The 17180-nt window shown below is 41.0% G+C and overlaps 1 protein-coding gene across 1 annotated transcript in view; it reads left to right on the top strand.

The window, feature by feature from the left end:
• Positions 1–851: 851 nt before the first annotated feature.
• The window catches only part of LOC308338096 (nucleolar protein 10), a gene marked incomplete at its 3' end in the record, with an annotated part of 62101 nt that continues 45772 nt past the window's right edge, over positions 852–17180 (top strand). Inside the window, exons 1-8 of the mRNA XM_080831657.1 lie at positions 852–1027; positions 3018–3063; positions 5071–5169; positions 8470–8547; positions 9685–9722; positions 10949–11085; positions 11822–11887; positions 12955–13015. Coding sequence (XP_080687783.1) covers positions 962–1027; positions 3018–3063; positions 5071–5169; positions 8470–8547; positions 9685–9722; positions 10949–11085; positions 11822–11887; positions 12955–13015 — 591 coding nt within the window. The remainder of the gene's footprint in view (positions 1028–3017; positions 3064–5070; positions 5170–8469; positions 8548–9684; positions 9723–10948; positions 11086–11821; positions 11888–12954; positions 13016–17180) is intronic.

Consider the following 17180-nt stretch of genomic DNA (forward strand, 5'->3'; position numbering starts at 1 on the left):
ATCTGGACTGGAACTCTGAGGACGGTTGCAACAAAAAGAAAATTGCTAAGCCCAGAAGTCCTCACCCTGCCATCAACTAAAACAGCCTGTGCTTAAAATGACCGACCTCAGTTACATGTAAGGGACGTGGTACTATTTCACAATTTCAAAGGGACCCGTTCGAGTGCTGTTGACCTACACGTTTCCCTTAACTTTTCTTCTAAGCCGAAAATTCTCCAGTCCTCATGTCTGGGTAACAGTAAAGGCTGTTCTCTATGTAACTGGACAATCAGCAGAGTCTGCGGGCTTTCCGAAAACAATGTAGTGAGGGGCTGCGTCTGTCTTTTCTGTCCCACACCCGTCTCAAAAGACATCAGTTTCAAAAGAACTTCGTCCTTGATCTCCACTCCTTTTACCACCTTCCTTAGTATGCTTTTTCTTTTCTTGCCCTCTTTAGTGGAGGAATGTCAAACGAATCCAGACGAAAGTAACATTTTTAATACACTAGCTTTAAAGAGCATTCATCTGTGATGTATTCTTACTGGAACACCGGAGAGAAAAAAACACAAGTCCACTCTGATTCGTGGCCGCCTTCTCCGCCGGCGTTCCCTGGACCCAGCCCCCAAGGTGTCCGTTCGCCCGGCCAGCGCCGCCTGCCCCACTCGGGACCGCGACACCTCGGCCAGGACAGCGACCCTCGGGGGTTCCTAACGTTCGGGGTGTGGAGGTGGGAAACAGAGCGGCTCCTGGTCCTTCCTGTCGTGAGCTCTCCTTGCGAGAAGCCCATTCGTTTTCCTCCCAGCCTCTCTACTTCCCTCTTCCGGAAACTCGCGCGGTTCCGGCGCGGGGCGACGTCATCAGCCGGCGCCGGCGCCGCACGCCGCCCTGTCGCGCGGGGGCCACGCTGAGATTCTGATGCTCGCGTGCGGCGCAGGGAGAGGGACCCGGGGAAGAACGCGGGTCGCCGCTGCTCTGCGCCGCCATGCAGGTGTCCAGCCTCAACGAGGTGAAGATTTACAGTCTCAGCTGCGGCAAGTCTCTGCCCGAGGTGAGGCACTTCGGGGTCCCCCTCCTGGCGAGGCAGCCGCCCCCTCTCCTCGGCCCTGGCTGCTGTGTCAGCCTCGTTCTGGCTGGCCCCTGGCTCGGGGAGGCCCGGAGGCTAGTGACGGTGCCCAGTGGAAGCTGGTCGGTGGTGGTGGACAAGGACGCTGCTGTCCCTGCGCCAGAAGCGGGGCGGAGGGTGACTGGGGTCGATGAGCTTCGCTGGAACTTTTGTCACGTTCCCTAGAACAGAGGACGCGTCTTTTGGGGCTTCTAGGGATGTTCCCAGCTACTCCACACAGGAGGAAAGCTTGGACAGATGGGTTGCAGACATTTCTCCCCCATTCATCAGCTGTTTGTTGGATGCCTACTGTATGCCAAGCTCTGGAGATAGAGCAGCGAGCGAGAAAACGCATCTGCAGAGTGTATGGTGTACAGGACAGTGTTTCTGAACCTTTCTGACCTTACCTTGACTTCATCCAGTCTTAGGACCTCAGAGCTGGAAGGGGCTGGGAAAATAGTGATCCCGTTACAGTCCTCTCATATTTAAAATACATAACAGTGCCAGTGATGCGAAGGATGGTTTATCCAAGCGCAGCCTTGGTTTGGTTCTTTATTTCTTGTAAGTCTTGGTCAAGCCTCTGTCCAAGCTCTTCCAGTAAGAGGGAACTTTTAGCAGGAGCTTATTTCCATTTTTAGATTACTGATTAGACAGTGGTTTTAAAACTTGTCGTTTTATAGCACGCTGGTGTTGGTTTGACTCTTGCCCTTAGAAATCAGAATAAATGTAGCTCTTCATTGTGTCTGCCCCTGAAATATTTGGAGTCAGTGATTAGATTCTTCCTTTTCAGAATTCAGGCTAGATAATTCCTCATCTACCAGTTATTCTTCACATAGCGTGTTTGTTCTCATTTTGTCCAGTCTACGCATTAGTTGAGAAGTGACTGTATGTTGGCAGCCCTGTTCTTAGATTGGGATGTATGATGAACATGCCAGATAAGTTTCCTTGTTGGGAAAAAGGATGAGTGAACAGACAAGAAGACAACTTCAGATAATGATAAGTGCTTTGAGTGATGTGTGACTAGAAGTGAGCATTGGGGCTAAAGTGTTTAGACAATGTTTTGGATAAAGCCTTTCTGCAAGAGGCGGTAGGAGCAGAAGCTTGGATAATGGAAAGGAGCCGGTCATTTGAAGTTGGGGGAAGAGTTTCCAGTGCTGAGAGAATAGAAAGTGTAAGTGTTTCCGGGTAGATGTGCACTTGGCATGTTGGAGAAACAGAGGAGGCTCAGGTGTGACTGTGGTATCCTCAGGGGAGAGAGTGGGGCCGGGTAAGGCTGGAGAGATGGGCCCTGAAGGCTCAGGTGGGTTAGGGTATTATCATTAGTGCTTCTGGAAGCCATTGTTGGGCTTTAATCTAGGCTGCTGTGTGCAAAGGACCGTAGGTGGGGAGAGGTTGAGTAGGGATGAGGTAGCTAGGCCTCCCGAGAGACTTGGGTTTTGGAATTACAGTGCTGCTACACTGAGCTACATTGATTTCAGAAGAAAATTTGCTGTAAGTGAGTATGACGTAAAAGTGTCATTTCTTCATTATCAAGTATCAGCTATTTGGTTAGTTAATGATCTAGTTTTGTTCTTTCTAAAAAAATAAGTTTACAAAACTTTCTCCTTTTAAAGTTTTACTTAGTAATATTTCCCTTGAGTAAGTAAAGTTATTCCATACATTAATTGTAACCCATAACATTTGAGGATTAGTGCCTTCTGGATGAATTTGTTTTCTTTTGTGTAAAACTTAGCAATTCTAAAACTTATTGTCTAATGTATAAATATATACCAGAAAAAAAATTCAGAGGCTATGTTAACAGGGTTGGATTACAAAATATTTTCACTTCCTATGTTAATATGTCCTATAAGATTTTGATTTTTTAGTGAGAGCGTTTTAGTAAGCAGAGAAACAAAGTAAATATGATTTGAAGTAAAGTCTCTTCATTTCCTTTAAGTGGCTTTCTGACAGGAAGAAGAGAGCACTACAGAAGAAAGATGTTGGTGAGTATTATTTTTTCCTTTGGCTACATTCATGATCCATATTACAGTGCTTTCACACATTTGTTGTTATATTTAAGTGGAGGTTTACAAAACACAGTGCAGTTAATACGCTGGAAAATGTACTTTTTGCCCTTTTCCTTCCTAAGAAACCTTCTGTTGTGTTTGATATGTTTCTGGTGAATGTGGGGTTTAATTCTACATACTTGGAAGCCAAAAAGTTAGCCTGTTACTATTTCATGGCTAATAGCGGAACACATGCTCTCCTGGGTCGGAGATGAGGCACAGCGGATGGTTAGGAGTGTCAGCAGTTTACTGTCAGGTTCCCTCACCCTGAGTCCCCCAGGGGCACTTAGCAGGGCCCCCGGGGCTGCTGGGCACTTGGGGGCTTGCGTTGCGGTTGAGGACAACCACACTTGGGAAAGTCCACTGCTTTTGTAGCAAGCAGGTAGCAAGCCTGCCCTTTGTCCAGAGGAGACATGTTACCTTAGTTGTCAAGGTTCTCGCCTGCGCAAATAATGCTGACAAATAGTTCGGGTGAAGGCATGGCCAGGGCGTTGTAGTCTTGCCGTACCTAGCAAGATGTACAGGAATGCAGGAGACTCGAGGAGGGCCTGTAACTGCTTTGTTCTCTTTTGTATCAAAAAATCTTTTTACTAAAAGATCATTGCAGAAGATACTGATTTTTTTTTTTTTATGTCAGCTGGGAAAAAAAGTAAGATCAGTCTTTTTTTTTTTTTTTTTTTTTTTTTTTAAAGGCAGATCATGACTCCCAGGTATCCTGCAAAATAGGCCAAGTCACCTTAGGGGCAACATCTACCTGCTAAACGATTCATCTCACATTAACAGTGAGGTTTTGGGTGTCACACCAAACTGTTACTTTCCTTCTGCATAAGTTTAAGGCATCGATCAGTTTTTCTTAAACAGATTTTCACTGAATTTTCTCCATCACAGCTTGCCGTATGTGAAAGATGATTTATCTTTCCATACGTGTTGTTCAAATTCATCCCTAAAAATCAAAGACAAAGATGTTGGAGAGGTTTCTTCTGGGTGTGAGAGAAATAGCCCAAGGCAAGCATCTTGGAAGAGAAGCCTCCGTATAGATAGTACCGAAGTTAGATGAGAGAACTTGGAATCAAGGAAAACCAGAACTGCTGCCTTAGTAATGTTTGCTGATTCACATTTCTTCTGAGTCTCCTGTCCAATCCAGCAGCCTAGTGTGTAGGAAAACAGATCTGGATCGCTTAGAGGAAAAAACTGTTCCTCCGCTCTTTCTCTCGACCTGTCTCAAAATGATCCTGTGTCTTCCATATCGAGCGGGCCATTCCTACTGTGTTTGAATCTTATTTTGGGATTTAATATAATGAACCAGGCAGTAATGTGCTGTAGAGTCATAAATGATCGTTGCAGCAGGCTCGTTGTTACGATAGCAACCAGCGGGAATGCACACGTTCTTACATAAGTGAACCAGGTTTTGTGAGAGTCAGTTTTGATCCAGAGAAATTGCTCTAAATCTTACTCTAGCTTGGGTCCTCTTGGCTCAGAGCTGCGGTGCCAGCAGAGGCGAAAGTCAGCTTGGTACCAGTTTCTTATATAAACTTTAGATTTTAAGCTTTTATTATTTAGGAGGAAAAAAATGGTAAGATTTTTGTCTTAGCCATGATTGAGCAGTGATAGTGCTGTAATGTTTGTTCTGTTCCCCTTCATCCAGGTCTTGAAACTGGGTGTTTGATACACCGTTGCAAACACTTTTTTTCAATTAGTGATGATACTTATACTTTTTTCTTTTTAAAAAGTAAAAATGAAATACTAATGTATAAAAATAATGTATGAGCTAAGAAAACCCCCCCTGTGTGATGGGTGGGGCTGTATGGATGTGCTTTCCCAAGGCTTGGAAGCACAGGGACATTGTTGATGTGTTCACAGTGTCTGTTCTGTGTGCTTTGTCTTTTTAGGAAATAAAATAAGCACTTGGTAGTTAAACTCATTACTTATTTCCTCTCTTTGTAGATGTCCGCAGGAGAATTGAACTTATTCAAGATTTTGAAATGCCTACTGTTTGCACCACTATTAAGGTGTCAAAAGATGGACAGTATATCTTAGCAACTGGTAAGCATCTTTTCGGTTAATGATGGCCATACATTTCATAGCAGGAAGTGCTAGGATGGGAAAGGTCACCTTTTTAAATTACCTTAACATTTTACTATAAAAAAGTTCAAACATATGGAAACACTGAAGAAATTGTGCAGTGAACACCCCTCTGCCCCCCACCTAGGTTCTCAGTAGTCTTTTTTTTTTTTTTTAAGATTTTATTTATTTATTTGTCAGAGAGAGTGAGCACAGGCAGACAGAGAGGCAGGCAGAGGCAGAGGGAGAAGCAGGCTCCCTGCCGAGCAAGGAGCCCGACGTGGGACCGGATCCCAGGACGCCGGGATCATGACCCGAGCCGAAGGCAGCCGCCTAACCAACTGAGCCACCCAGGCGTCCCTCTCAGTAGTCTTTTGCTTGGTCTTATCTGTCCGTCTCCAACCAGTCATCGGTCCATCCTTTTTTCTGATATATCTCAGAATCCCAGAGCAGGTAGCAGATATCACTGTGCTTTTCCCGTAAGTACCTCGGCGTGTATACCATTATCTAGAGTTCAGTTTTATTTGTGTTTTTCTTTTAGGTAAATTTACATATAGTGAAATGCACAGATATTTTGAAGGAGTTTTGACAGATGCATACACCTGTGTAGGCCAAACCCCAGTCAAGATCCAGAACATTCCTTTCATCCAGAAACATCTTTCATGCCCCTCACAGTCAGTCCTGCTCCCACCCATGCACAGGCAACCATTGTTCAGTGTTTTTGTTTTTTTTTTGTACTGGTGACAAGTTTAGCCTGTTTTGGAACTTTATGTAAATGTAGTCATACACTATGGATTCTTTTTCTGTGAGCCTTATTTTCTTAGGACTTTAAGATTCATACATGTTGGGGGCACCTAGGTGGCTCAGCGGGTTAAAGCCTCTACCTTCGGCTCAGGTCATGATCTCAGGGTCCTGGGATTGAGCCCCGTATTGGACTCTCTGCTCAGCAGGGAGCCTGCTTCCCCCTCTCTGCCTGCCTCTCTGCCTACTTACGATCTCTGTCAAATAAATACATAAAATCTTCAAAAAGAAAAAAAAAAAGATTCATACATGTTGTTATGTGTGTCAGTAGGGTTTTTGTTTTGTTTTGTTTTTTATTACCAAGTAGTATTTTCTTGTAAGAATATACTGGAGTTTATTTATCCATTCTTCATTTGATAGACACCTGGACTGTTTTCATTTTTTGGCTTTTATTGATAAAGCACAATGAACAATCTTACACAGGCTTGTTTTGAGGACATTGCTGGGTGGTAAGGTAGGTGTCTCTTTAGTTTCCTAGGAAGCTGCCAGACATTTTCCAGAGTGGTCAGATCATTTTATACTCCTACCAGCAAGGAATGAGTTCCCGAAAGGGTCACTTTTAACATAATTTTCTGTATAATGGTATAATGGACTAATATTTTTTATGTCGCTAAGATTTTATATTAGAAGTATTTATCACTTCCAAAAGGCCATGAAATATAGGGAACTTTTTGAAGAGCATTACCCAGTGTGTGGTTTGGCTGAGATTTTGGTGCATATATCCCGTGTATTGTCCACATACTTTTTTTTTATTTTGCTGGATTAACATTATCCATCTATATCCCTTTTCCAAACACTTTCTTATTTGACAACTTTGTCCATCAACATGCTAGTCTCTTTTGTTTTATGTTAATGGTTGTCCTAGTGCTAACACTATCCACATTTTTTAGCCCACAATTCATATGTAAGAACTACATATGCTGTATATAGTTTTTTTTTTTTTTAAGATTTTATTTATTTATTTGAGAGAGAGAGAGATAGCTAGAGATAGAGCACAAGCAGGAGAGAGAGGGAGAAGCAGGTTCCGCTCGATCCCCGGACCATGACCTGAGCCGAAGGCAGAGGCTTTAACCCACTAAGCCACCCAGGCGCCCCTTAATACTATTTTTCAATGAGGTTGCATTACTTTTTAAAAGAAAATATGCATTGGTTTTAAAAACCAGTCTTTTGGGGCACTGGGTGGCTCAGTGGGTTAAGCCCCTGCCTTGGGCTTAGGTCATGATCTCATGGTCCTGGGATCCAGCCCCTCATTGGGCTCTCTGCTCAGCAGGGAACCTGCTTTCCCCTCTCTCTCTGCCTGCCTCTCTGCCTACTCGTGATCTTTCTTTCTCTGTCAAATAAATAAATAAAATCTTAAAAAAAAACAAACAGTCTTTTTGGGGATGCCTGGTTGGCTCATTTGTTAAGTGTCTGCCTTCAGCTCAGGTCATGATCCCATGGTTCTGGGATCGAATCCTGTATCGGTCTCCCTCCCTGCTCAGCGGGGCATCTGCTTCTCCCTCTCCCTCTGCTGCTCCCTCTGCTTGTGCCCTGTCTCTTTCTCTCTCTCTGTCAGTAAATAAGTAAAATCTTAAAAACAAAAAACAGTCTTTTTCTTTTCTTGATTGCAAACATGATACACTTGTAAAAAATGCAAACATTACAGAAATGCCTAAGATAAAATGTGAAAGGCCCTAAACTTGCCCTTCACAGAGATAAGCAGTCAATGTGCTTGTTCTTCCCACCTTTTCTGTACACAGTGCCTACATGACCAGTGTTTGGTTTACAAACACGCGGCCGTAGGCACTGCTCTGCAGCACTCACCCGCCTCTCTGTACTCTCTTTTACTTGGTAGTATGTTTTGGGGGCTTTCCCCGTCAGTACAGGTCTGCATCCTCTTTATGAGCTACATGATGGTTTGCCATCATCTATTTCATCATTTCCATGCCCGAGGACATCTTTCTTGCTTTCAGTTTTGGCCGTTTGTGAACTGCTGCAGTGAACACCCCTCGCATCTTTGGTACAGCTGTGAGTGTGTTTCTCTAGGATAAATTTGTATAAGTGGGAGTACAGATTCAGGCTGTATAAACATCACATATTTTACAGATATTGCCAGACTGTCCTTCAGAGAAGTTGTAACGATTTATACTAATCACCGAGTGTGTGGTTTTAGCTGCCCCTCGCCCGCATCTACACATCTGCGCATGTCTTAATCTTTGCCATTCCAATGAACAATAACTGTTTTCATCTACTTTGTTAGATTATTTGTGAAGTTTATTCCTTTTTTGTATTTCATTTTCTGTGACCTGCTTGTTTGTATCCTTTGCCGGTTTTCTTCTTGGCATGTTGGGGAGGGCTGCTTTTAAATTCTTTTTCTTCCATGTGGTTATAACGAGTCCTGTTTGCCTCTGAACAAAAAGTATACTTAATATATCTTCAGGGTATTGACAAGGAAAAAAATGTCCTTTAGGTTTTATGTCACATTAATTTTTTTTAATATAGGAACATATAAACCTCGGGTTCGATGTTATGACACCTACCAGTTATCCTTGAAGTTCGAAAGGTGTTTAGATTCAGAAGGTAAGTAAGAGATGAAATTTGAAATTGTGAAAGTAGCTTTAATGTATGGCTACTTTTCTGCTTTTTAAAAATGGGAATGTGTCACGTGTAAGTTGCTGTGTAACAAATTACCGTGAATGTGGCAGCTCAAAACATGTATTTATTAGCCGACGGCTCTGTAGGTGAAGTTCATCCTGCTGTGTTCTGTGCTCAGGGCCGACCCTCCGGCTTTTATTTCGGGGCTTTGAGCAAGAATCTGCTTCGAAGCTTTCTAGGTGTTGGCAGAATGCAGTTTGTTGTGCTTGTGGGGCCAGGGTTCCTGTTTCTTGCCAGCTGTCAGCCTGGGGCCACTCTCTTCCGGAGGCTGCCTGCACTCGTTGTCACCTGGTCTTCGTCTGTGAGCCAGCACCTACTCATTGGGTCCTCCTCCTGGTTTGAATCTCTAATTTGAGAAAACCCTGATTTTAAAGATGTGATTCTAGATCTCCCCTTCCCCATCCGATGTGATAGGGTTACAGGTGCGTCCCATCAGCATTCATAGGCTCCGCCCACTCTGCGGGGAAGGCCCTGTAGGGGGGGGGGGGAAGGGCAGAGAGAGGGAGGTCTTTCTGTCAGGTGCCTGGTGTTTGGGGTTGGGAGAAAAGCAGTTAATGGGCTAAATCTTCTTCAGCTGGTTTTACCCTTTCCTTTTTAAAAAACAAGTCAAATTCCACATGCTGCTACAACTGTTTTCACTCTTTCTGTGTAGCGGATGTATGGTGAATGAGTCAAAAGCTGCTATTGTCTTTTTAAAATAAGTAATTTAAAAAAGTTTTGAATGTTCTTTAATGTCTGTTTTATTTTGAGCTTCTCAAAAACGGAGAGTTTAGAAGTCATTATGTTTTGTGAGTTTATTTAATTTGCTTCAGTTCTGGTTCTGCAGAAAATCTGTTTGATCTGTGTTGAGAAATTTAAAAGCTTTTAATTTTCCATTGGGTGTTTTGCAGCCAATTTAATATGGCAACTTTATTCTTGTCTCATGGAAGGACAAGAAAGGGGAAAAAACCCCGTATTTGTATGTAATTTTTGTGTTGAGCTGAATCTTTGCATCGAGTTTGCATTTTTATGAATAACATGGGTTAATAATTGTAATTTTTCTTACTATTTCTTGTTTTTCAGTTGTCACCTTTGAAACTCTGTCTGATGATTATTCAAAGGTATGCTTGATAGTGTTGGTTGGTACTGGCCATCCTTAGGAAGTCATGATAAGTATTTTTATGATGTTCCCATTGTTACATTGAAAATGGCTGCATCATCTTCTATTAATATATTTTTAGTTTGACACACGTGTGATACACAGAGTATTTTTTATTTTCTCTTTAATTTTTTAAAATTAAAAAAAACTTTTTTTTCAGAGTATCTTTTAAAACAATAATGATAGACTTTGGCCAGTCTAATATCAAAATAAGTTTTCTGTATCCTATATAAAACCTTATCTATATTGTCAAGAATGGGTGGCAGCCATCTTTTTTATACCATATTAAATTATAGATTTGTGATTCTTAATTATTTTGTTTAAATTAGTGTTATTTGCCATGTTGCTTTCATATGTGAAAAGTAAAATAGCATTATTGTATGATTAGTTTTCTTAACACTGCAAATAGTTGTGGAATGGTTCTGAAACAGTTCGAAACACAGCTATATATTGTTTTCCTTTTCTTTTTTTGGTGCCATTAGTCCATCTTTCAACTCATGTCATTTTCAGTAGTTACAAAATTGTTAGTAAATTACTTTATAAAATTTAAAATAAATTTTAAAAATAAGAAAAATTTTTAGTGATGTCACCTTGAAGGAAAATTGAATTTTCTGAACTGACATGGTTTTATATATTGTCTCAGTTCTGGAAACGATGGAATATAATTTATTCTTTTGCCTATAGTGGTCATTAATCGTGTGTTGGGGGACATGTAGTTTTACAAAGTATTTTCTCTAGATATTGATAAATTTGCTGTTAAATACCATCTGCAGATTTTTAAGCTACTTTTGAAATACTTTAATGTTAAATTGGTACGGGGGTTTATCAAGCCTTGAATGGTAATTGTGAGATTATTAAAACATGTTCTTAAGTAAAATAGGAAATTACTTGTGGTTGCTGAGCAGAGCTCCACATTGTCAAGTGCTGGTGCCAGATGAATGAAGGGCATTTGCTTTAAGTCTCTGTTCGACGGCAAGAAGGACTCTTTTGGGTTCAGGAAGGCATTGAAGGAGACGAGAGGGTTGATTCTTAGTCACGATAGAGAGCTGTGTGTGCTTGTGTGTGTGTTCACAGAGAGAAAGAGGCCGGGAGAGATCAGCATGGTCTTGCTCTGTCCGTTCTAGTGGTGATGAAGTAAATGCTTTTCCTAGAAACCTCAGCCAACTCATGTTCTTGTTTCATTTCCAGATTGTTTTCTTACATAATGATAGATACATCGAGTTTCACTCACAATCAGGTTTTTACTACAAAACCAGAATACCCAAGTTCGGGAGAGATTTCTCCTACCACTACCCTTCCTGTGACTTGTACTTCGTTGGCGCAAGGTATTGGGTCTGATCCTTTGTTTTCTCCTTTCCACCCCCCCCCCCCCCGACAGCTTCTGTTGAAAGCGAGGAGAGGGATTAAAAGAGGAATAAGACGTGATCCCTACCTTTCGGTTGCTCGAAGGGTATAATACAGTTCTAGAGTAACTAACTGCTCATTGAGGAATTGCATCCTTGACTTTCATTAGCATGGGAGTCAGAATCTAGCACAGCAAGGGTACCTCATGGGGTCATATTGAGGGTGAAGGTGTTTCCTTAGCCCCATTGCGTGACATTTGAAAACTTTTCATTTTTAAAAGCTACCTTCTGTGTGATGATAGAAATAATACATATCAATTTTAGAAAATTGGGAAAATATTAAAAAGTATTAGAAAAAACACCCACTGTCATGCCACCCAGAGGAAATCCTCATGGTATTTTGTTGTATTTCGTTCTAGTCTTTTCTTCTATATCCATATAGATCCATTGTGGATCTTGTATTCTCCGTGTTATTTGTAAGTAATATTCTACCTAGTAACTTCATAATATTTCCTTGGTTTAAATCACTTCTATACATGAACAGACTCATAAGGTGATTATTTTTTAGATTGAAAATACATTTTGGTGTTAAGTTTTACAAAGAACAATCATGCCCTGGAAGCAAGTGATATACGTATATATTTCTAAAAGTTATACTTAGTTGAAGCGAAGTTCATCGCAGTTTACCAGATTTCTAACTTTATTCATTACTTTGTAGCTCTGAAGTTTATAGACTAAACTTGGAACAAGGCCGGTACTTGAATCCTCTACAGACCGATGCCGCGTGAGTGTTTATTGTGGGAACGGTGCTGTGTTTCTCTTGGCCAGGAGATGGAGCCTGACGCTCAGGTTATCAGATGGAGGTTGCATTTAAACAGAGCTTGGGGCAATTTAGTTCAAAAGAGTATCATTAAGTTTTTTCTTAAACGTAAAAGTCACTGAAAGACCTGGTGATTTCTTTAAAATTTTATTTTTTTTAAATATACCCAGAAATTTTATAACTCACTAGAAAGTTGTTTATTATTTTTTGCCCTGTTCTTTAAATTTTCATTTGGATTAACTTGGAGTATTACTCTTTAAATTTTACTTTTTATGTTTTTGCTGGCGGACATTTAAGGGGTGAAAGCTAAGTTACTTCTCATCTTAAGTGTATAAGGAGCTCATTGGATTTGCCTTATTGCTTTGAATGGGTCTTTAAAGGTTGGAAGAACGTGTAGTGGTAGAGACCAGATAAACTCTCAGTAATTTTTTCTCACATGTCCTTGAAATGCTCTTATTTTCTTTACAAAGACTAGAGGGGCTTCATGATGTAGTGTTGGGGAATAAAGAGTTATCTACCCTTTTGCTGCATCCGTCCTGTCTGTATTAGCTCTTATTTATTGTCTCATAAGCTCTAGATGCCATGCTGAACATTTTGTCGGGTTTTTTTGTTTCCTCCTCACAACAACTGAAAGAGTTGGAAGTGTCCATTTGACAGGAAGAGAAGGCAAAGATCGGACGAGTACCCCCAGCTCAAGCTTGTCCGCTCTCAGGACTGGCTTAGTTAGAGTGTGTGTTCTTTCTGCCATGAGACAAGATTTATGGAGAAAGTAGAGTAAACCTTTATTCTCAAGCTGGTAGGATAGTATTTCGGAAGGAATGCCTTTCTTGTGTCATCCCCTGGCAGGTTGAGTGGCTGTCTGGGGATTCTTTCATTTCTGGTGCTTTTCATACTCGGAGGAGTAGGGAAGAACCTGCCTGTCTGCTTTCTCCATGGGATCGGGTTGACTGTTCATTTAGAAAGTTCACCGAGTATCCCTCCTGCCTAAGGGAGATAATAATACTTTCTCCCTTACTGCTTTACTGTTTCAGGGAGAATAACGTGTGTGACATCAACTCAGTACATGGCTTGTTTGCCACAGGAACGATAGAAGTAAGCAAACGTTGCCTTTATTTTTTAACTTACTTATTTTACATTTGAGAATATTGGTAAAGACAGAGTTGCTTGTTCATAAGAGCAGAGAGCTAAAGAAGCAAAAAGCCACTGGCTTGCTTTTTGTGGGAGCGCTGGGAACGCCGCACACGCACACAGAGCCCTTTTGTTGCTGCAGACTGCCCCGTGGTGCCACTGGCCCGGCACGCTTTGACACCGATCATCTTTGACGTTGATCATCAGGAGCTAGATGAGCGTCGCCGGCCTCCAGGGAGCAGTGGCAGCACGACATCCTGTCCTGTTCCTAACAGGAGGCCCTATGTCACACGGTCCCAGCTCTGATACTTACCAGCTTTACAACTGAATTACTGTCCCTGAGGCTTGATTTCCTCATCAGAGACATGGAAGTGATGACAGCCTGCCAGCTTACAGAGGTGCTGGTGAGAGCCACACGGAGAAGGGCACAGGGATCATGATCTGTACGTCCTGTATAGCAGGATTCGAGAAATACAGAACGGTTCCCTTTTAAACTGCAGGACTTTATTTATTTGACATCAATATTTTTATTTTATTTATTTTATTTATTTAATTGACAGAGAGATACACAGCGAGAGAGGGAACATAAGCAGGGGGAGTGGGAGAGGGAGAAGCAGGCTGCCTGCTGAGCAGGGAGCCTGATGCGGGGCTCGATCCCAGAACCCTGGGATTATGACCTGAGCCGAAGGCAGATGCCTAATGACCGAGCCCCCAGGTGCCCCTAAACTGCAGTGCTTTTGAATCCCCGTTCTTCATGCTTGTCGAGAATTATCCTAGGTTTGCGGTTTTTTAATTACAATAAATACTCATAGTAAAAAAAAAAAGTTAGAAATGTATTACTGAAAAAGTGTTCTCTTGTGCCTTCCAGTCACTAAATCCTACAGCCTGGAGTTTTAACTTTTTAATTTTTTTTTAGGTATATGCAGATATGCATATGTGTTAGTCATCTCCTTTTTTAAAGTGTTGTATGAAAGTGAAATTATACTTCTTCATTTGCTTTTTTTTTAACATGATGGTATATAATATGCATTTTTATACATTGGTACTTAATAATTACTTACAATGCTGAACTAATTTTTTAAAACTGATGGGTAGGGTTCCATTGTGTGAATGTACTGTAGTTTATTAAGCCAATCCCAGAGGGATGAAATTTAGGTCTCTGCTCAAATTATTTTTATGTTAAGAGGTTAGGATTTGAAATGAGACACAAAGTTGGTTTAATGAAAATTATAAAACTGTTGAATATATTATTATACTGTTGTGCCTAAATCGGGCCAATGAAGCATTTTCTTGGTAAGTACTTACCTTGACATTACCAAGGGGAAGTTTGAAAACAGTTTCCTTGGGTGCCTGGGTGGCTCAGATGGTTGGGTGTCTGCCTTTGGCTCAGGTCATGATCTCCAGGTCCTGGGATCAAGCCTTACACCAGGCTCCTGGCTGGCTCAGCGGGGAGTCTGCTTCTCCCTCTCCCTCTCTCTCTCCCCCTGCTTGTGTGCTCTCTCTGTCTCTCTCAAATGAATAGGTAAAATGTTTTTAAAAAATTTTTTAAAAATAACATAAAATGTTTCCTCTGGAAAAGTAGTTTTGAAGTAGAGTCCTTCCGGAGCAGTCTAACCCTTACAGGCTCATGCTCTGTCAGAGCTCTACTGTACCCGAGCAGGCTGTTCTCTCCCCAGCTGTTTGAAGACCAGCCCTGAGGGGAGACGAGACGCTTCTTGCATAAAGCCTGGGGTTCCTGAAATGATATTTGATAGGCATAGTCAGACCAGACTTTAAAAATTCACTTTTACAATAATTTTCATAGTATTGTGTTGGATTTTGATTTTGTCTGTGACAATTCTTATAATATTACTCATTATTATTGTCAAAATCAAACAGTAAGGGCTTACATTTTATGCTTTTTGAAGTACAAAAGAATGCAGGCTTTAGCAATAGAAATATTCAAATTGCAATCACAGAAAATCACTGTTGTTATAAAAAAGACTATTTTTATTTACTCTGGAATTTATCTGCATACCTATTTTTTGTTTTTGAAATGTGACTTTTCTTTTTTATGTCCATAAAGTCTGTTAACTCGTTTTGGAAAGACATGAAGACCAGACCATTTGGAATTACTTGCTCCTGGGTTTCTAAGATTTATTTATCTTTATGACAGACACATTTGTAATAATACTGAATGATTGATGAGGTTAAGCCTTCTAAGTATATTTGAGGTCTTACTTTTAAGGTGGTTAATACAGTAAAAAATTTTTTAAAAAAATCTTTGTGTATAATTTTTTATCGTAAGTTGAGTGATACAGAAGAGTCAATGTGAGAAGTGTAGTCCCCTCTTACCCTGTCCTAGTCTTGCTTCCTTACATTTCCTGAATGCTGCTAATAATTTGTTTGGTGTCCTGTCGGGGTTTTCTATGTTGACACAAATATTTTTTTTAAATAGACAGTGGGATCATACTTTTTTTTTTTTTTTAAACAAAGTGCTTTTTACCTAGCAGGTTGTGGGCATATGTCTAGTACGTGTATGTCTAAGTCATTCTTTTTAATGATTGCAGAATATTCTTCTTAAATGGGTTATGCCAGTCTCTCCCTTGCTCTTTTGCATGCAGTTCTTTTTTTTTGTTTTTTTTTGTTTTTTTGCTTTATTTTCTACCAGCTTTTTATTTTTATTTAATTTATTTATTTATTTATTAAGATTTTTATTTATTTATTTGACAGAGAGAGAGAGAGCACAAGCAGGCAGAGGGCAGGCAGAGGGAGAGGGAGAAGCAGGCTCCCCACTGACCAGGGAGCCCGATTCGGGGCTCGATCCTGGGTCCCCGGGATCATGACCTGAGCCGGAGGCAGCCACTTGACTGACTGAGCCACCCAGGTGCCCATCAGCTTTTTTTTTTTTTTTTTTAAATTCTGAAAAGTTACAAATTTCACTTTCTGAAAAGTTGGAAACACAGTTCACTCATCGTTTATATATATTTTGCACATTTGCTTTCTTTTTCTATAAAAATATATATGTGTGTGTAGAAAATGTTTTTTGCACCATTTGAAAATCAGTTGCAGACATTATGGCATTTTAGCCCTCAATACTTCTGAGTGTTTTTCTTAAAAACAAGGACTTTCTTGTATAAAATAATAATACTCTTATCATCCTGAAGAAATTTAACACTGATACAGTAATGTTACATATTAAATACTTAATGTTGTTATAGTAATATTTAAATATTCTCAGTTCTACCAAAATGTCTTTCTTTTCTTTCTTTATTTATTTTTAAAGATTTTATTTATTTATTTGACAGACAGAAATCACAAGTAGGCAGAGAAGCAGGCAGAGAGAGGAAGGGAAGCAGGCTCGCCACTGAGCAGAGAGCCCGATGCGGGGCCCGATCCCAGGACCCTGGGATCATGACCTGAGCCGAAGGCAGAGGCTTAACCCACTGACCCACCCAGGTGCCCCAAAATGTCTTTCTTTCTTTCTTTTTTTTTTTTTTTTAAAGATTTTATTTATTTAACAGAGAGAAATCAGAGCTAGGCAGAGAGGCAGGCAGAGAGAGGGGGAGGCAGGCTCCTGCTGAGCAGAGAGCCCAATGCGGGGCTCGGTCCCAGGACCCTGAGATCATGACCTGAGCCGAAGGCAGAGGCTTAAACCACTGAGCCACCCAGGTGCCCCCAAAATGTCTTTCTTTTTAAAAAAAATTTTTTTTAGATTTATTTATTTGACAGACACCCAGCAAGAGAGGGAATATATGCAGGGGGAGTGGGAGAGAGAGAAGCAGGCTTCCCGCGAAGCAGGGAGCCCTATGCAGGGCTCGATCCCAGGACCCTGGGATCATGATGAGCTGAAGACAGCCACTTAACGACTGAGCCACTGAGGCGCCCCCCAAATGTTTTTCATAGCTCCTCCCACTCCACCCCACCATCCAAACCAAAGTCGAATCAAGGATCAGGCATTGCATTTTAGGCTTCTTTTCCTAACTGGTGTTTTTTTCCTTTTAAAAACAAATTCATCTTATAGTAAAACATTTGACAGAATTAAAAAAGGTATAAGGTAAAAACTTAAATTCTTATCCCTCATGAGATAATCTGTGTTACTAAGGTATTTGTCTGAAAATTTTCTAGTAGTAGCTGTTATATAAAATCA

This window comes from Martes martes (assembly GCF_963455335.1).
Source record: "Martes martes genome assembly, contig: scaffold_254, whole genome shotgun sequence".
NCBI lineage: Eukaryota > Metazoa > Chordata > Mammalia > Carnivora > Mustelidae > Martes > Martes martes.